Source organism: Suricata suricatta, chromosome 12 (assembly GCF_006229205.1).
Source record: "Suricata suricatta isolate VVHF042 chromosome 12, meerkat_22Aug2017_6uvM2_HiC, whole genome shotgun sequence".
Classification (NCBI taxonomy): Eukaryota; Metazoa; Chordata; class Mammalia; order Carnivora; family Herpestidae; genus Suricata; species Suricata suricatta.
In genome coordinates, this window is record NC_043711.1 from 13,309,425 (window position 1) to 13,329,848 (window position 20,424).

Sequence of the window (20,424 nt, forward strand, 5' to 3'; positions counted from 1 at the left end):
TGAGGAGCCCAGACCAGTGTCTTGAAACCCCAGAGTCCCCGGGGTCATCAGGAGGTTGGATCCAGGGTGACCGATGAGAGAGTGCATGGCCCTGCAAGGGAACCTTGGGGGGTGGGTAGCTCTGGGGACCCAACAATGGTGGCTCCCAGGATGGGGGTTAGTGGGCGGGGCAAGGCAGCCAGGCCCAGGTTAGGCTCAGCGTGTACAACTTTGGCCTCATTTAAAGTCCAGCCCATGAACAACCCCCTCGGCGCCCACCACTTCCCTAAGGGGTAAGATGGCCAGTGTAGGGGAATTTGTCAGCTGCTGGTGAGCACGGGTAAGAGAGGCAATGGGGGGAGTAGGAGGAGTGGAAGCCACTGGAAGGGTGGGGGTCCGGGGGGAAGGGCAGAGGTACAGGAAGGGGTGGGGGTTGGGGGAGGGGCAGGGGTTGAGGGAGAAAGGGTGGAGTCACAGGGAGGGGTGAGAAAATAAAAATAAATAAATAAAAATAAATAAAAATAAAAATAAAAAAATAAAGTCCAGCCCATCAACCATTCACTGGAGGTTCAACAGTGTGGGTCAGGGGCGCCTGGGGGTCTCAGTCGGTTAAGCGTCTGACTTCAGCTCAGGTCATGATCTCACGGTCCGTGGGTTCGAGCCCCTCGTTGGGCTCTGTGCTGACAGCTCGGAACCTGGAGCCTGCTTCAGATTTTGTGTCTCCTCTCTATCTGCCCCTCCTCTGCTCACTCTCTGTCTGTCTCTCTCAAAATAAAACAGACACACGAAAAATAAAAATAAAGAAAAAAACCAGTGTGGGTCATCGCACTCAGACCGGAGGCCCAGGGGGAGGTGCAGGAGATGGGGGAGGTGAGACAGGGAACCCAATCCACTGTGAGAGAGACGGACAGACAGTGGGAGACAGATGAGACAACGAGAGACGAGGAGAGAGACCAAGAGAGAGGGAGAGAGGACAGAGATGGGGGAAACAGGGAGAGAGGACAGAGAAATGGGGGAGCAGCTGGGGGAGGGAGAGGGTTTCAAGGGTGATTGTGACTTTGGAGCTGGGCTTGTCCTTTAGAAACTATCTCAAGTCTCAGATGAGAAGCATGATCCTGGAATTAGCAGGAACTTCATAAGGTCGAGGGGGGAAAGGAGTGTCATGGAAATGAGGTCAGTGCCTCCTGGGTCACTGGTGAGTCCTGGGACAGCCCGTGGGCATGTTTGAAATTTTCCATAACACAAAGCATTTTGAAATGATCTCTGGAAAAAATAAATAAATACATAAAATGAGCTCTGGGCTCCTGGGTCTGATCCCAGGCCTGATGTCCAGGATGGAGGGAATCTCAGCTCTCAGTGGCGCCACAGTGGGGGATGTCGGGACAACTCCGAGAACGCCCCGGGCCTGAGACAGAGGCGCCAGGCCGCCTCCAGAAGGCGGCTGGGAATCCCGGTGCCGGCATTCCCCTGCCGCTGTGGAAATATGCGGTGCGCACCCCCACACCTGCCAGCTCCCGGGCTGCAGTGACCGGAGCAGCGACTGCTCCTTCCTCATCCCTGGGGAAGCACCTGCAAAATAGCGAGTGACCACCCTTCCACAGGCTGCCTTCCTGGGAGATGCTAGGGGAGAGGCGGGACAGGGGAGAGGTGGGGAGTGAGAAGCTATAGCCTGAGTTTTAGGGGACCTGGAGGGTGTCATCTCATTACCTGAGCCTGGGGAATTGGGGAGTGGGGCTGGCCTTATCTTTGATGTCGCTGAGGAAGTGGGCTGGCCTCCAAATGACCAGATCTGGAGACGCCCATCATTTCATCAGGAAAACTCTCTGAACCATGACCTCCACCAAGAGTGGGAACAGAGGACAGATAGCTTAACATGAACTTGTCATGCACCCCAAAACCCACGAGAGCAGAAGCCGGCCATGTGAAAATCCATCTGCCCCAAAACAAACAAAGAAACAAAACAATTCAGTAGGATCAGGAATATAATGGGGGAAGGAATGATCTGGTGAAACAGATCAGATGGAGGCCTCCCTACATCAGAAAGAGAAACAAATGAAATAAATGGTGCTCTTAACCCTTCAGGAAAACAGAGTCTTCAGAGACCCTAAAGAAGCAACAGGGATGCTGGATGTACCATATTCATGGATAGGGAGGCTGAGTGTCAAAAGATGCTGATTCTCCCCATCTGAAGGTCTGTTTTGTCTTCTTTTTTCCCCATCTGAAGTGTTTTCTTTTAATTTATTTATTCTGAGAGAGAGAGAGAGAGAGAGAGAGAGAGAGAGAAAATCCCAAGCAGGCTCAGCACCACCAGCCCAGAGCCTGATGTGGGGCTCAAACCCGTGAACCACGAGATGATGAACTGAGCAGAAACCAAGAGTCAGAAATCCAACTGACTGAGCCCCCCAGGCGCCTCACCCCCATCTGAAGTTTTAACACAACCCATTCAAAGTCACAACACGGGTTTTCCTTCAGGAACTTGATAAGATGATATAAAAATGTTAGCTGGAAGAACAGAGGGTTGCAAATGAGGCACTTACACAGAAGAACAGGGTGGTGCTACCTGTCCTACCGGCTACCGGGCCCCACGACAAAGCTTGTGATTAAGTCAGAGGGATATTGGCACAGGCAGGGACACATTGGCCAATGGGATTGGAATTAAATGCCCACAGACACACTATGGAGGTCAGGAGTTGGCTCCAGGATGGAGAGGGTCTATCTCAGCAGTGGGGAGGGGAGACTATGCTATAAAAGAATCTGTCAAGTGAGAGTCTATATTGAAAACAATTCAGTTGGGTCCTTATGTCACATCACACACAAAACTCAGTCGCCGGCTCCGGTCTCTGCTTCCATCCCACACGGCCCTTCTCCTCTGCCTCAGAACTTGCCCTCCCTCCTCTTATCTTGTAAGGACACTTAGCATTGGGTTTAGGGCCCATCCTAATCTGGGATGATTGTATCTCAAGGTCTTTACCTTAACACATCTGCAAAGACCCTATTTTCAAATAAGGCCACATTCACAAGTTCCAGGTGGATCCTGTCTTTTGGAGAACACCAGGCAGATTGCTTCAGGGGACCCTTGATCTTAAGATCATACCAGAACACAGGAACATCCATTAGGGTGAGGTTCACAGGTCATGTACCTGCTAATTCCTGCTTGCGTGGATGTCCCCAGCTTCTGGGAAGGGCTGGGCACCCAGCAGATTGGAGGCCATTCCAGAGCAGTGAAGCAAATAGACTCCAGATAGCCAGGGTTTCAGTCCTAACCCCTCAGACCAGCAATCTGATCTCTCTGTGCCTTAGTTTCCCATAAAGCAGAGCTGATAATTACCTTCCTGGAGAACTTTGGATTGTGCCCTGCCCCCAAAGATATGTCTATCCACAACCTGAGAATGTGACCTTAAAAAGAAAACCATGGGGCGCCTGAGTGGCTCAGTTGGTGGTTGGCTCAGGTTGTGATCTTGAGGTTCACGAGTTCGAGCCCCACATCAGGCTCTGTGCTGACAGCTCAGAGCCTGGAGCCTGTTTCATATCTGTGTCTCCTTCTCTTTCTGCCTCTCACTCCCCTCACTCTCTCTCTCTCTTATGACTACATAAACATTAAAAAAATAAAAAGTATTGAAAAAAAAAAAAAAGAAAACCAAAATGGTGTCACCTAAGCCAAGTCAACAAAAAGGGGCTTAATAACCTAACTGCAGATCTAACCTTCCCCAGAAGGTAAGCTTTAACCAGTCCACCAGGAATTTTCAATCCACAGCAAAGGGGGGGTGGGCCCTCTCCCCGCCCCCAAAGGAAGATGAGGGAGTCCACCTCATAAGGTCCCTTCGCTTTTCTCACTTAGGGAGGGTGACTTTGCCTGGAATAACCCTTTCTTTTTATGGGTTGCTTTTTTTTTTTTTGGGGGGGGGCAGAGACAGTGAGAGCAGGGGAGGGCCAGAGAGAGAGGGAGACAAGAATCAGAAGCAGGCTCCAGGCTCTGAGCTGTCAGCACAGAGCCCAACGCGGGGCTCGAACCCACGAACATGAGATCATGACCCGAGCCGAAGCCGGACGCTTAACCGACTGAGCCACCCAGGCGCCCCTAACCCTTTCTTATCTTTTGCTAATAACTTTCTAGCCCCACCCTCCTTCTGGAAGACACCTTCCATTTTTTATGACCCCTCGGAGGTCCCCCCACCTGCTAGGCGCAATGCTGTCCCGCTCGTGCCTGGCTTGATAAAGCCAATTAGATCTTCAAATGTACTCGGTCCATTCTTCGCTCTTTAACGAGGGTCACTGCGGATGTAATGAGCTCCGGACCTGGAGACAAGATCACTCTGGATTGGGGTTAACCCTAAAGCCAGTGACGGGCATCCTTCTAAGAGACAGAGAAGACAAAGGCCATGTGCCATGTGGGGAGGGAGGCAGACCTCGGGGTGAGGCAGCCAGAAGCCGAGGAACCCCACGGGCTGCCGGAGACCCCGGGAAGCCCGGAGACAGGCCTGGGATGGGCTTTCCCTCCGAGCCCCCTGGAAAAACCCACCTCCCGCCTCACCACCACTTTGATTCCAGACCTCCGGCCCCCTGGACTGCATGAGAACAAGTTGTTTTAAACCTGGCAGGGTCACGGTCATTTGTTCCAGCCCCAGGATGCTCAGACATAGCCTTTCAGCGCTGCTGGGGGTGATCAGATGAACTCACAGCCGGCACACAGCCTGTTACACAGTTAGCACTTGATACATGCTCACCAGGAGAATAAAATGTGCTCCGTCAGCAAAGCATGAAGTGGCTATTGGCTGTTGAGTGAATGAGTGATCAAAGCTCAGTGGGGATGAGGGCTCGGGGCACTCCCAGGCCCCTGGCTCCACTGCCCACAGGGGCCCCGACCCCCGACCTCCCCTCTGCCCGGGCTTGCCCTGAGCAGACAGGCTGTTCCGCCCTGGGCGCAGTGCTCACTCAGCAACCCTCCCCGGGCTGCAGGCAGCTGGAGCCAGATGCTATTTGCAAATCGAGCAAATCGAAACTGGGACTGAGGCTTTAGCCACCCACTTGTGAAACCAGCCACTGCTGTTTCCTCCCCGTGAGAACGTGAGAACGTCCCCCAGGGAGGTGACATCTGGGAGGAGCCAGTGGGAGAGGGGGGCTGACTGTGCTCCCAGGGAATCTTGGGAAGTAACAGCACCTTTTGGCTTCAGTTTACCCATCTGCAACTGGGCTGCCCTGGGCGGGGGGCAAGGAGGGATTTGCAGGCTCCTGGTTGGAGATACTGGGAGTCAAGGATGCTGGGTAAGGGACTTCACCCCTCTGAGCCTCAGTTTCCCCATGTGTGAACTAGTGAGAACACACACAGCTGCTCTTGCCTTTGGGAGACATGGACTCAAATCCTGTCACCTGCCTTGAGACCTCCCAGGGTGCCCCACTACTCTGAGGTGAAGAGCAACCCCTTCCCTGTGGCCCCAAAGGCCCCCTGAGCCCAGCCTCGCGGCCCTCCCACATGCCCTCCAGACGCCACCCCCTCACGTAGAAACAAGCGCATTCTTCTCCCAGGGCTTCGGGTCTCAATGCCACCTCATCCAGGAAGTGCTGATCTGAGAGACCCTCACTGCCACATCTGGCCACGTGTCCTACTTTATTAATGCCCATCGCCCTTCCTGCTCCCAGGCCATAAATCCCACAAAGGGAGATCTCCTAGTTGTTCTCAGCCATGTCCCCAGCCCACCAAGCACACCGTAAGTGCCCGGTGGATGGCTCTTATTAGGAACGTGATTGCTTATGAGCGCACTGATTAAGGTCTGACACTGTTGTGAACAAAACACAGACTCCTGAGGGCAAGAGAAAAGGGGCATGTGGGCAGACATCTGAGCTGAGACTTGAAGGAGGTGGCGGAGACATAGGGGCATCTGGTGGGAGATGGTTGCAGGCAGAGGCACAGCCTGTGCAAAGGCCCTGGGGCAGGAGAGGGCCTACTGTAGGGGTTTCTAAGAGGCCCATTCGGTGGTAGGAGTTCTGTTCGTTGGAGTAAGCAGTTAGTTAGGCTTTAACAGGATGCCTGGAGGCCAGCAAAGTGTGAGTCACGGTCAGCTATGGGGAAGGCAGAGGTCTGTCCTGGCCGCACTCCAAAACAAAGCCACAAAAAGCCGGATCAAACCAGACAGGCCCAAAGAAAAAAAAAAGTGTAAAACCCTGCTCCCCCCAAAAGTCCCCTCCCCAAGAAATAAATATTCCACCCCCTAGTTAACAACTGTCAATAAAAAATAGAGACCCAAACCACAGCCCTCTCACGTCGACAGAGTGTCCTTTCACTTGAATTACAGGTGCCTTTTTGCACCACTCAACCGCTTTGTCTGGTCTGTCCCCAAATTCTTTCTTGTGAACGAGCCTCAGGCAACATCCCAGGGAGTGGCTGGCTGGAGGCCTCAGGACCTGGGGTTCCCCCCAGCCCCCCTGCCAACAGTTGGAAGGAACTGGGACCAGAAAGATCAGCAGGGTCCTGGGGCTATGAGGACTTTGGCTTTTACCCTAAGGAAAGTGGGAGCCATGGAGGGTTCTGGAGAAAGTCAGGGCGAGCCTGATTCTGGCTACATGGAGGGAAGATTCTATGGGGGCTGAGAGCAGAGGCAAGAAGACCAGGAAGGCAGTGCCTCTGCTGGTTCTAGGAATAGATTCTGGGTTTGGACCAGAAGGGTCAGGTTTAGGAGCAGTTTTGCTGGAGAATGGAGAAGAGAGTCAGGGATGCCCGTTTGATCCCATATCACAGGGAGGTAAACTGAGGATCTGGGAGCAGAGGGATCTAGGTAATGGAGAGGCTGATAGGGAAAGAGGGAAGATAAGAGGTCTCCAGGTTTAAAAGAGTCAGGGGAGGGGGGCGGTGGCTGTGTGCGAGGCTGCGGATGTTAGGCCGCTGGATTTCCCAGGTTTGAGAGGGATTCTTTTTTTTTTTTTTTTTTTCTGCTCAGGGGAGGGTCAAAGAGAGGGAGACACAGAATCTGAAGCAGGCTCCAGGTTCTGAACTAGATGTCAGCACAGAGCCTGACGTAGGGCTTGAACTCACGAACCGTGAGATCATGACCTGAGCCGAAGTGAGATGCTTGACCGACTGAGCCACCCAGGTGCCCCTTGAGAGGGATTCTGATGCAGTTTAGGTCTCCTGAGCGGCAAGTGGGGGCCCCAGGCTTCCCAAAGTGGGTCCCTGAGACCACAGTGGGGACAGATGGGGGGCAGATTAGGATCTGGGCTTAGGGGAGGCACCTGGGCCAAAGGGGCTGGTGCTGGGTTAGTGTGGGAGATCCCAGGCAGGCTTGAGGGAGAGACAGAAGCAGGGAGAGACCGGGAGAATGAGAGACAGGGAGATGAAACAGGAGAGGGAGGGAGAGAAATGGGAAAGACTGAGGGGGTACACTCAGGGAGAGGCAGGGCCCCTCCACCTGCAAATCCATGGGAAGCTGGGGGCACAGGACCAGCCTCCTTGTCCACTGGGCCAGAGGAGCCCCTGCGTGGCGCATTAATCTCTGTGTGTTCTTAAGCAAACCATTATTTTATTTTATTTTTTAATATTTATTTATTATTGAGGCAGAGGAACAGAGCATGAGTGGGAGACGGGCAGAGAGAGGGAGACACAGAACCCAAAGCAGGCTCCAGGCTCCGAGCTGTCCGGACAGAGCCCGATGTCGGGCTCCAACCCAGGAACTGCAAGATCATGACCTGAACCGAAGTCGGACGCTCAACCCACTGAGCCACCCAGGCGCCACGAGCAAACCATGACATTAATATTATTGTGGACCAGGGGCGCCTGGGTGACTGTCAGTTAAGCCTCCGGCTCTTGATTTTGGCTCAGGTCATGCTCTCACAGTTTGGGAGCCCCCGGAAGTCAGGCTGCAGGCTGAGAGCGGAGCGGCTGCTTAATATTTTCTCTGTCTCCACCCCTCCTTTCCCCATAAAGAAATAAACTTTAAAAAATAAACTCATTTAAAAAAAAATCCATATCATTGTGGATGGCGTTGGCGACAGCTTCACCCTGGGGTCTCTGCACTCTCACAACCCGGAAGGACGGCTAACTACCCCCATCTCACCGATGGAGAAACTGAGGCTCAGGGAGCCCCAGGCAGCAAGGCTAGGCTGGGAGCAGAGCCAGGACAGCCCGGGTGCAGGAGAGGTTCGTCGATAGATCGTGTGACAACCCCACCCCACCCCCAGTCCCAGCCCGAAGGCCCCGTCGTCGTGCGACTGTCCCCTCCCCCCACCAGCCCTGGCGGCGTGTTTTTCTTCCCCTCTCTCGGGTGTTTTGGTTGCGGGCCCGCGCGCGGTAGCAGGCGGTTCCCGCCGGCAGGGTCAGCCCAGGGCTGGCGGGGAGCCCGGAGCACTCCGGGGGCGGGGGGGGGGAGGACTTCGGAGCGGTCAACGCCGTTGCCCCGCCGCGGGGGCCAGCGAGTTCCGTTTTCCTCTCCTGCCCGCTCCGTCCCGCTGGCCCCACCCGGACAGTGGGTCGCGGCCCCCAGCTGGGGCCATGGGGTCCCCTCGCGGGATGCGGGCGGGTGGCTCCGGGCGGGGTTTCCCGCGTCCTTGCCAATGTTCCGTGCGCTCGGTTCGTTATTAAACATTGATGCAGGCTGCAGGGTGCTGGCCCAGAGGCCCCCCAGCGGGGGGACAAGGGCGCAGACGCCCTAGCGCCCCGGGGGCGGGGGGGGGGGTTCCTGGCAGGACCAGGGGCAGGGGCTGGGGGCAGGAGGATGGGAGACGTGCCTGGAAGACGGAGAGAATTCTTAGCTATGACACCTAAGGGCCAGCCACCAAAGGAGGGCATAAGTTGTTCTCCATCAAATTAAAAACACACAAAAATTTTTTTGACCAACGACATCTCCGGACAGGTGAAAAGGCGACATACAGAATGGAAGGAGAGTGTCCGCACATCTTCTGTCTGACAAGAGATCAATATCCAGAATATATGAAGGACTCTCACAACTCGATAGTAAAAGGATACAAAACCCACTTGAAAAATAAGGAAAGAAGGGACTTAATGATAACAGCGTATCATCATTTGAAGATTTTGGTACTTGATATGCTATTAAGGGAATGTGCCTCCACATTTTAAGCTGGAAAGTCACTGAATAACTTTTAGAAAAGAGTCCCAACTATGTGAGGTGTTTTTTTTTCTAATTTTTCAGAATGTACTTTAAGAATTGTGTACAAGCTGAATTATCTGTACTGATCCTCAGAACAACCAATGAAAACTCAGTTTTGAAAAAAAATGCGGAAGGGATTCAAATAGAAATTTCTCCAAAGAAGATCTATAAATGGCCAATAAGCACATGAAAAGGCGCTGAAAGAGAGAAAGAAAGAAAGAAAGAAAGAAAGAAAGAAAGAAAGAAAGAAAGAAAGAAAGAAAAGAAAGGGAAGAAAGGGAAGGAAGGAAGGAAGGAAGGAAGAAAGGAAGGAAGGAAGGAAAGAAGGAAAGGAAGAAAGAAAGATGGCAGGCAGGTAGGAAGGAAGGAAGGAAAAAGGTGCCCAATCCCATCAGTCCTCAGGGAAATACAATTCAAACCACAATGAGATCCCGCCTCACACTGGGGACGGTTTCTCTCCCCAAAATGGGAAATAACGAGTCTTGATGGGGAAATCCGACCCCTCACACATTGCTGATGGGAATGTGAAACGCGCGGCCACTTTGGACAACAGGCAGCTCCTCGAGAAGCTAAACACAGACCTACGCGGGGATCAAAACCAGCCTACCCCTGGGCACATATAAAAGAACTGAAAACAGGTGTTCACACCAAACCTTGTACCCACGCTCACAGTCCCCCAGAAGTGGAAAGCACCCAGATGCCCACCAAAGAATGAAGGAAGGCCACAGCGGCACGTCCACACGGTGGAATATTACTCAGCCATCATGAAGGAACGGAGTTCTGACACACGTGACGACACGGATGTAACTCCAAACCATGATGCTGAGTTTCTTTCACTAAAGAACAGACGCAAGAGACCACCTGTTTGTGATCCCGTTTCTATGAATGTCCAAACAGGCAGATCCGCAGAGACAGAGAGCAGATGGGTGGCTGCCAGGGGCTGAGGGAGGTAGGGGGAGGGGAGGGGAGGGGAGGGGGGATGACTGCTCATGGGCACAAGGTTTCCTGTTGAGGTGATGGAAATGTTCTGGAAAGGCGATGATTGCGCAATATTGCGAAGGCACCAAACACCACGGAATTGTTCGTTTTACAAGGGTGATTTATATGATATGTGAACATCTCTTAAAAAAACCCCAAACACGGACAAACAGAAAAAAAAGACATGGACAGAGGCGCATGGCTGGGGGAGGGGCCGAGGCCTGGCATCCGCAGGGTGAGGGCAGTTGAGTGCGAGGGGCCACGGGCTATATCGGGTCATCCCTACAGCCGGGGGTCCTCGGAAGCCGCTGATACCTCAGCCCCATCCTGGCTCAAGGGAGGACACAGAGACAACATCTCTTTCTGACCAAGCCCAAAGGCCACTGGAGACATAGAGGAGGGAGGTACCCGGCGAGGTACACTGACTGAGGCAGCCGGTCTCGCCGATGGAGACATGCTTCCTGCCTCGTGGCGGAAGCCATGATGAAAAGGAGTCAGACCAAGAGAGACAGAGACAGGGGAGAGGGAGTGAGAAGGGCCCAAGGGCTCTGGAGGGGGCCACCTTCCCCATTTTACAGACCAGGACACTGAGGCCAGCAAGGCTGAGTTATCTACTCCTCTGAGCAGTAGCAGGAAGAATCTTTGAACAACTCACAAATCAGCTCTCAAGCATCCCGCCCCCAGCCCCCAGCCCCGAGCTCCAGCCTAAGAATAAAACCCAGAGGCCCTCGTAGGCAGTGACCTCCATCCCCGCCCCCCCACTCCCCTTCTCCCCCATCAACCACACCTGCCTCAGGCCCTTTGCTCTCTCATTGTGCTGGCCTCTCTTCACCATCTTGACCCCGCTATCACCGCTTCCAGGAAGCCCTCCCTTACCCATCATTTTTCACACTTTCACTAGTCACTGTCACTGTGTCGGGTTTATTGTAAGTCTCCGTGTGATGACTGCATTAGCGCCTGCCTTCCCCACTGTACCAGAAGCCCCTCATGAGAGAACCAATTCTGACCTGTGCAGGATAGGGCTGGGCATACAGTAGGTGCTCAACAGGCACTTCATGAATCAATGAATGAAGAAAGATGTGAAATGGTGTCTACAGTCCTGACTGCTAGAGCTGCTGAGGGCTGGACATTTAGAGGACCCCAGAATAACGAGTACACAGCAGGCGCAGAATAAACACTAGGCTAGGGCTCTGCTCAGCAGCGGTGTCCACCCCAGTGAGGTAGGGACCCCAAACTGGTGCTCTGAACCTCTTCCTATTATACACACAGGCCAACAGAAACCCAGAGAGGCGCCTCCTATAGGTCATTTCCTAGCAGCAGAAACAACTCAAAGGAGTTTCAACAAAAAGGGAACCTGATGGTGGGAAAGAAAAAATAAAAATCCCAAGGTAGTGGGCTTCAGGCATGGCTGGATCTAGAGACAAGGAAGCCTTCTGTCTGGGCTGCTGTCCTTCCTGAAAGCTTCTCTCCCAAGGCAGTTTCAGCCTTCTCCTCAGTGGAAGTAGGGTGCTCCATAGATGCCTAACTCCTACTGCTTGGACCCAGGGGGGCTGTGCCAAGGTATGAGTCTGTTAACTCCAGGGGCCACCAAACAGGGTCCTGTGCTACTGTGTGGGTCCAGGACTGGGGCAGCCCCCTTGGGGGCGTTTAGCTCCCTCCAGGCGTCACTGCGAGGGGTGGGGTGGGGTACAGGGTTCTGAACTTGAGAAGGTAGCCCTGAGCTGGGGTCCAGGTCCCCCGTGGTCTTTTTTTTTATGAGGGATTCAGCTCTGGCACCCCTTCCTGTCTGCCCACTTGGTCTTGCCACCAACCAAGGAGGCTCGCTGATTTGCAAGGGAAGGCACTTGCCTGGCTGGGAGTCAAGGGAGGGAGCATGCGCAGAACAGTGAGCAGCCCACGCTTCTGTATCACGGGGCGTCAAGACTTCTGTTTTCCCATCTCGATGAACAGGTGGAAAATTGGGGGGCCCCATGGGGGCGGGGCCTGGGCCTCTCTCCTTCCAGCGATATGGAGCCAGATCTTACTCCCCCAGAAGCTTCATGCCCTTTTGCCACAAAATCCAGTGGCTCTGGGTTCTAATCTCCTCCCCTTCCCCATCCTGCCCCCACTTAAAACCGTAAAAGTCTGTTTTGCAAACTCTGTAGCCGGGAGGGGGGATGGGAAGGGGGGGGAGGGAGGAGGTGTTAGTGCGGAGAGACACGGGCTGGCGTTGCCACCTGGTGGCCGCGGGGGGAATCCGCGACGACTCGTTTAACCACGGGAGGGGCTGGGGTGAGGACGGGTGCGGAAAGAGGGTAGATTCAGGGTGCGAATGCGGGGCTGCGGAGGGTTAAACGCAAGGAGGAAAGAGGAACCCGGAGTTGTGACCCGAGGCCTGGGCGGAGGGCAGATCGATGCTGAGAGGGGTGGAGATGTGGGAAGGAACCATGGCTCCTGTTTTCAGGGATCCACCCTCCCTCGGGCTGTGGCTCTCCTTGCCCAGTCCTGATTTTGTAGAGTTCGGAGTGATCATCCAATTCCGTTTCATTTATCAAACAGAAGGCTCATTTATTCAGCCGCAACCCCGCCCCTAACAGCTCTGCGGATTCAGTATTATCCTCACCCCCATTCTACAGGGGAGGAGACTGAGGCTGATGAGGGGCCATCACTTCCCTCGGAATGATTCCAGCCCCCGCCTTGTTTTCCCATGAGGAGATCCTCAGAGCCTGGACACCCCGCAGTGCCCCGGGAGCTGTGCACCCAGACTCCCCGTCAAGTGCTCCTGGGACATGACGTCCAGCCTCGGGTCCTAGGATCAGCATGAGCCCCCTCTGAGCTTCCCTCCAGCCTATTCAACACTGAAAAGTTCTGTCCCTTCCCCCATGCATGTCATGGGAGGTAGCCGCTTCCATTTTCTGGCACTTTCTAGAATTCCCACCACAGGATATGTTACGATACAGGCCAGACAGAGTAGGTGGGGAGAGGCGGGGCGGTGGCATCAGAGCCTAGAGGATGGAAATGGGGTCTGGGCCACTTGGCCCAGGTTTGACTCCCACCAATGCTGTGTAGCTTCAGGCCAGCCACTTGCCCTCTCTGAGCCTCAGGGGTCATATCTGTAAAACAGAATGGCCATGTACCTCTCTAGGCAGTTATGGGGACATCATGTGAGTGTCCAGACAGAGTAAGCTGGATATGCAATATTTGCTTAATGACCAGCTGTCTTCAGGCTTCCTGCCTAAAGGTCAAGGATGACCTTCCCCTCTGTCCCTCAGGCCTCCAGGCCCGAGTGCGAAGGGCCAGTGAGTATGGGAGTCTGTATGCGGTCGTCCAAGAGCAGTGAGAGCCCAGCCACCTGGGCAGGGCTGCCCTCCAGACCATCCTGCCCTCCTGGCTCTAGAGCCTGAGCCTCAGCGTGTCCTTGACCCTGTCTCCTGTCCTCTGAGGGCGGCTCCGGGTCCAAGGCCAGCTCAGGAGCGCCCCGAAGCAGCTGCGTCTTCTCCTTGAGATGCCCAGGTGTGTCCAGGTCAGTTCCCTCACTTTTTTCCCAGGACACGTTCACCACCAGGGCCTCTTTCCCAGACACCTCCTCTGGGAAGTCTGCCGAGCTTGTCCACTGCCAAGCCTAGATAGGAGGGGGGCGGGGTGAGGCTGTGGGCAGGGCCCTGTTTCCTATCCACACAGGGAGTGGATCACATTCCTGCTGGCTTCATCCTCTAAAATCCTGAGCCCAATTTGAAGATCGGCTCTGCCTCACTGACCCCCGTTCGGCTCCCCCTTAGGAAGCCCTCCCCCTCCTCCCACCCTTTCTCTTTGGGAAATTGTACCTCCTCACCTCCTCTTCTCACTGCTGATGTGATTGGCCAGGCCGCTGTCCCCACCTCAAGTCGAGTGACGGACATGTGACCTGGCCCAGCCAGTCAGAACACTCCAGCCCCCTGATTCCATGAGCATGTGCCCCAAGCTGGGCCAATCAGTGACGGCCTTGAGACTTTTGCTGACGGGAATGGGGAAACCGGCGCCTGCTTCCCCTGGGGAAGGGCTGGGCCTGACTGGAAGGGAACAGCAGCCCAGACAAATGGATGCCTAGTGTCTGGACACCTAGACCTAGCCGTGCCTGAAGACCACCATCCAAGGAATCCCCCCGCCTCCCTCGCTGGATTCTCTTTTTGTTGAAGCCCCTTTGTGTTGTTTTTGCTGCTAGGAAATGACCCACTGGAGGTTCCTCTCTGGGCCTCTGCGTGTCTATGTGTGAAACAGGACGGATTTCTGGAATCCCTGTGTCAGTGGTTGGCGGAGAATAAAATGAGTTAATGTGCAGCCACTATTCTCTATAGCCCCAGCCCAGAGTATAGACCCAATAAACAGGACCTTACGCCAGAGAAAGGATGCTCTTACCTGCTTCCCCTGGCTGCTACGGAACTGGACCACAGTGCTGGCGCAGGGTGTGGGCAGGGGCGGGCACAGGTACCGCGCGGCCCTGGGGAGGGAAGGGAGCTGCTCAGAGGAGAGTGCTTTATCCTTTCTTACTTTTTAATTGTTCTAATTTTTTTTTCAGCTCCACTAGGTTATAAAGGGAGAACTGATGTGGCTTTGGGGGCAGGGTGGTATGCAGGAGGCTGATGGACCTAGTTCCAAATCCCAGCTCTGCCTCTACTGCTGGATGCTTTGGGCCTGACTCTCTGGGCCTCAGTTTTCTCCTCTGTAAACTGGGCACGTGTACCTACTTGGTGCGTGCAGTTTCTATTATCACTCTTGCTGTTACGGATCCTCTTGGGGGAGATGGTGTAAGTTACCTGTTCAGGCCGAGGTACCCAAGGACGCCCAGGAGAAGGATGCTCACGAAACTCCCCAGGGATGCGAGGAGAATGGACAAATCGAACCACCGGGAAACCTGGACTTCTGGGAGTGGGAGAAGTTGGGTTGAAGGAGGGTCACCTCCTGCCTCAACTCGCTGCTGACCATGGCATGAGTCCCCCCGTGCCTCAGTTTCCTCCTATGTGAAGTCAGAGACGGGGGAACCTACATGCCCTGTGTCTGCGGGATAAAGGCCCGGCACACAGAGCTCAGGACGCTGTAGCTCCAAGTGCCCACAGACCATGCCCATGTGGCTGGTCCCCGGGACCCTGGGGACCCCACCACCCCATACCAAGCCTGACTCCTGCTTCTCTTGGGACCAGATTTCCCCGGAAGGACAACAGGCAGAGACTATGGCAGGAACAGGGATCATATGATTTCCAAATCTCTCCCAGTCACACACCCCAGGTACAACGGGGCCTACCTCCTTACCTTTGTGATAAGTGACGCACTCAGTCATTCATGTTCATTTATTTACTCAATAAATAGCCCCCTGCCCCCTCATCCTTCCCTGGCGCCCCAAGGCGGGGGGAGGCAGAGCCTGGACACAGATGCCCTCCCTTACCTACTCCCAAGATGTCAAGGCCAGAAAGGAAGGGCAGTAACAGCTAGGTGGGGGCGGGGGTGGTGGTGGGGGGCACCCAGAGGAAAGCATGGAAGACTTCCTGGAGGAGGAAGCTTAGGAGCTGAGTTTTGGAGGATGAAAAGGTATTAGAGGGAAGAACAAACATTCCAGGCAGAGGCACCTGTGTGAGAGAAGGTTCATGGAAGGGAAACTGCAAGAGGTGGGAACAGAGTGAGGTGGGACTTTCTCCTGAGGGTGCTGCACTGGGAGCGGGGGGCGGGGGGGGGCAGCTCCAGGAGGCTTGGGATGGGGCAGTGCATGCTGGGTAAACACCTAGGCGCTGCGCTGCTACTCACCAAAGCTGAATGGCTGGGGTTGGCTCCAGGCACCCTGCAGATTCGCCGTGTTGGCTCGAACCTGCACAGTATAGGTTGTGCCGGCCTGAAGGCCACCAAGGGTGACCTTGGTCTCCGTGGGCTTCACAGACAGCTCTGCGGGAGGGAGCAGGCTTGAGTTCCCAGACTGCCTTTACTCCCAGGAGGCCAGGCTCAGCCCTGGGCGATGGGAGGCCCTGGGCGTGGCAGTGGGAACTCCAGGCATTTTGTTGAAAGCCCTCAGTGCAGCCATTTACCTCACCTTATTTGGAGGAATTAATAGTCTTCACCAAAATATTTAGTGAATGATGCTATTTTCCTCAAATTCTGACCTCTGCAGGCTCCTTGCTCATTCCCCTGCCCCGACCCATCTGTCTTTTCCTCCAGGCTCCTTAGAGACACCAGGTTCTGTTACACCGCAGGGCCTTTGCACTGACAGTCCCTCCCTCTACCTTGTTCACCCTTTCCCCAGATATTCACATAGTTTCCACCCTCCTCCTTCCCATCTTTAGGGCCAAGATCAGCATTATCTTTGTCTATCTTGCTCCCTCAGTGTGCCTCGAACCTCAGCCCACAGGACCCTAGCCCATGCTGTGGAATTGGGTGCCTTTAACAAAAAAAGGCCTCCGCTGGGGCATCTGGGTGGCTCAGTAGGTTAAGCGACTGACCTCGGCTGAGGTTATGATCTCACAGTTCGTGGGTTCGAGCCCCGCATCGGGCTCTGTGCTGACAGCTAGCTCAGAGCCTGGAGCCTGCTTCAGATTCTGTGCCTCCCTCTCTCTCTGCCCCTACCCTACCTGTGCTCTGTTTCTCTCTGTCTCTCAAAAATAAATAAATGCAAAAAATTTTTTTTAAAAAGATGCAAGGGGTGCCTGGGTGGCTCAGTCGGTGAGGCGTCTGACTTCAGCTCAGGCCATGATCTCACGGTTCACGAGTTCAAGCGCCGTGTCGGGCTCTGTGCTGACAGCTCAGAGCCTGGAGCCTGCTTCGGATTCTGTGTCTCCTTCTCTTTCTGGCCCTTCTCCGCTCACCCTCTCTCTCTCTCTCCCTCTCTCAAAAATGAATAAACGTTAAAAATTTTAAAACAAGAAGCAAAAATTCCTAGAACCCTAAGTCGATATTATTTGTATATATTCAAGAGGGAATATTCCTCGAGAGAAATTTGGGGGGAATTGGTAAATTTGGCCGATGGGTGTTGGGTGGGTTAATCTTCAGCAATCTGACTTTTGGCAGATGAGTTTTCGGTAATGGCTGCCTCCAGCTATGCCCCCCTGAATAAGCCACTGAACCCCACTCGGCCTCATTTACCCCCTCTAATAAATGGGTGGCCAAGCTGATGACAGGATGTCTGTGTCTTTGATACCAGATGTCCCCCTGGCTCCTGGGGCATTTGTGCCTTGACCAGTGAGTGCTAGGTGCTTGGTGGGAAGTCATGACAGGAAGAGGCGGTGTTGCTGGCCTGGCCCGTTGCAGCAGGAGATGGGGGGGTGTGAGGCCGTATCAGAAAGGCTGTGTCCCCTCATGGAAGATGGGGCCCTGCGGTGAAATGACAGAAACCTCCAGCCCCAGGAAGACTCGCCCTGTGGGCTCTCATTTCTTTCCCTCCTAAGCGGCAAGAAGGGGCAGCTGCCCGAGCTCACACCCAGGCGTCCTTAACCCTCGGGCAGGACTCCCTCTCCCGGCCTCAGTCTTCCCATCTGTGAAATGGAGACAGTCATCCACTCCACAGGAGTTGAGTTGCTGATTCACGGGAGGGGGTGCCCCTCACACGCGGAGTAAGTGGTGAACACACCTGCTGCCCCCCGGGCCCTCCCGGCGGCCTGGAAAGGGCCGTCAAGACCCTGAGCCCAACCCTTGTCTCACGGATGCAAAAACCAAAGCCCAGAGAGGGGCAGCGAGGGGCTCAGGGCCCCCCAGCGAGGCAGACCTCCACCCCAGACCCCTTCCCCCCCAGCAGGGCCTGCGCTGCCTCACGTACCAGACACCCGGTTGCCATCGTTCTCCTGACAGCGCACTACATACTCCTTCAGGACGCCGGGGCAAGCACTCAGCACGGAGGGGGTCCACTCCACCAACACGGAGTCCGGGCCGAGTGTCTTCACCAGCACGTGTTGTGGGCTTCCGGCCCCCGGGGCTGCAATGGCCACGGTCAGTTCCAAGCATACTGGCCGCACACGCCCATTCTGCATGCCCGGCCCGGCACCGCCCAGAGACCTTGGTAACCTTGGCAACAGAGTCGCATGGGCTCGGGTTCGAATCCTGACTCCACTACTCAGGCACCATCATTTCCCTTCTCTGAACCTCACTTTTCTTATCTATAAAATGGGCCAAAGCCACTCAGGGTGTCTTAGGAACCATCTGAGATTTCAGCACATCTGGCTTCTGGCCAAGGTTTGACCCGGAGTAAGTGCCTCTAAATGTTCATTCCCTCTTCCTTGTGGCCAAGGCCACTTCCAAGCCCTCCGAGGGACCACCCTGTAGGTTTGGGCTACTCACCGTTGCCCCCGAAGTGGTAGGTGGACAAGACCGTGGACCAGGAGTTGGGCTTCTCAGGGTGTGCAGAGGCAAAGATCGTGATGCGGTAGCACACCTCCTGCTCCAATGCCCCGGCTTCTCTGTCCCAGCTGTAGGTTGCTGGAAGGATGGGCACCAGTGAACAGGCTGTATTTCCACCTCCACATCTCTGCACGGGCTATGCCACCTGCCAGGAACTCCCGGAGAAGGCTCCTGCACATGCTTCAAAACCCTCGAGCCGATGCCCCTCTTCTGGGATCCCTTCCTTCTCCCCCCACAACCCATCCCCCGCCTCCAGCCCCGGGCCTGGCGTGCCTGTATCCAGCTCTGTCTCCTCAAGGGCCCGGCTGAGGCTGAGGTTTCGTGGGGCCCTGGGCAGGGCCAGGGTAGGAAGAGGGAGAATGCAAGTTGCCGGGGCCGTAAGCCTCCCGTTTGTCTCCAGAGGCCTCATTAATTTGCCACCAGCATCTTGCAAGCTGGCACCTTCTCTGGCACGGGTGAATGTTTAACAGGCACCCTGGGATGTGAGACTCATTACCTGCTGGGGTGCGATCTGCCCGGGGCTAAGCCCTGATGCCCCAGGATCCTGGCAGGGAGCCCCAGACCTGCATGGGTGGGAGCGTCCAAACCTCAGCCCGTTCCCCACCTCTGTGTGACCTCGGGCACACAGCCAGGCCTCTCTGGGCCTCTGACACCTCACATGCGCGGCCCCTGTGGGTCTGAACGGACCAGGAGCTCTAAGGCAGAGGCAGGGCATTACAGTACCCGTTCCAGTAGGGTCCCGACCCTGGGGTGGAGTCAGGGTGCAGGTGGTGAGGTTCCTGTCCTGGCCCTGGGGCTGCCACTCGATGCAGTATGTCGCGTCCTGGGCCCTGGCCGGCCATCGCATGGTGGTGCCATTGGCTCCGGCACTGATATTCAGAGCCCCTGGTTTGGGACGGGGCCGAGGGAGGGGCGTCAGAACAGCCGCTCCCTGTCCCCTAGTCCAAGGCTCCCGCAGCCCCATCCCATCCTCTGCCGCGGGGGGCCTGCCTCTGGCTCCCCACGCTGGGGGCTGCAGGGCTGGGAGCCGGGCTGGGGGGCCGGGTTAGGCTAACAGGGGCTGTTTGAGTCAGTTTGGCCCTCTCCCCATCAGACCAAGATGCCCAGCAGCTGCGGTGCCTGGACTGATTTCCTGCTGTACCTTCCCCCCCGCCCCGCCACCATCCCGCCATCCGGGAGGGAGCGTCTCCTGCTCCAGCAGATGCCTGGCCACCCAGGGGCAGGGTGGGGTGGGGGGGCCGGGTGCAGGATGGGGCTCCAGGCCAGGACACAAGGACACACATACTCAGCGCCCGGCTCATCTCTCCCACTTTCTACCGCATGGGCATCTGCAACAGCCTTAGGGAGATGGGCACTACTTCCGGTTCCAGGGTGGACAACTGGCATTTATTGAGCACCAACTGTATGCGACAGGCCAGTGTGAGGGTTTTCTGGGTGCCACTTTGCTACCAAGTGGGACTGTGATCACCCCAATGATACAGACTCTGAGGCTCAGGGAGGAAGAGCCACTGGCCCAAGGCCACACAGCGGGGCCGCGACCCAAAGCAGGCTGGGAGCTGACAGACGCGCCGCTATGCCCCCTCCTCCAGGTAAGTGGTTTTACCCTCTGAGCCTCGGTTGTCTCATCTCTGAAATGGGCATCATTGCAACAGCCCCGTCTGTGCTCACGGGGTTGGTGGCTGTCACAGTAGGGCCAGGACCAGGGCGCAGTGAGTGAGGCACTCAGCGGGCACAGCATTTGCAGCACTAAAGAACCCAGTCATCGAGGTAAACTTGTTTTAAATGCAGTATTTAAGGGGCGCCTGGGTGGCTCAGTAGGTTGAGCATCCGACTTCAGCTCAGGTCATGATCTCAGTTTGTGGGTTCGAGCCCTGCGTCAGGCTCTGTGCTGACAGCTCTGAGCCTGGAGCCTGCTTCTGATTCTGTGTCTCCCTCCCCTGCTCACGTTCTGTCTCTCTCTGTCTCTCAAAAATAAATAAAATGTAAAAAAAAAATTAAAAAAGATCTTAAATGAAGGTAGAAGATCTTTTTTTTTTTTTTTTTT

At 55.2% G+C, this 20,424-nt stretch overlaps 1 protein-coding gene across 5 annotated transcripts in view; it reads right to left on the reverse strand.

The window, feature by feature from the left end:
- Nucleotides 1-20,424, reverse strand: part of IL12RB1 (interleukin 12 receptor subunit beta 1) — a 37,987-nt gene that overhangs the window by 6,396 nt on the left and 11,167 nt on the right. The window contains exons 10-16 of one of the 5 annotated variants that reach the window (XM_029916141.1): nt 19,104-19,265; nt 18,321-18,458; nt 17,803-17,958; nt 15,807-15,941; nt 14,825-14,930; nt 14,427-14,508; nt 12,574-13,653 (exon numbers count right to left, since the gene is read on the reverse strand). In XM_029916141.1, the coding sequence (XP_029772001.1) occupies nt 13,300-13,653; nt 14,427-14,508; nt 14,825-14,930; nt 15,807-15,941; nt 17,803-17,958; nt 18,321-18,458; nt 19,104-19,265 (1,133 nt within the window). In that variant the 3' untranslated portion in view covers nt 12,574-13,299. Of the gene's footprint in view, nt 1-12,573; nt 13,654-14,426; nt 14,509-14,824; nt 14,931-15,806; nt 15,942-16,845; nt 17,361-17,802; nt 17,959-18,320; nt 18,459-19,103; nt 19,266-20,424 lie in introns of those variants that run through there. The other 4 variants (XM_029916142.1, XM_029916144.1, XM_029916143.1 and 1 more) reach the window with 4 other exon arrangements.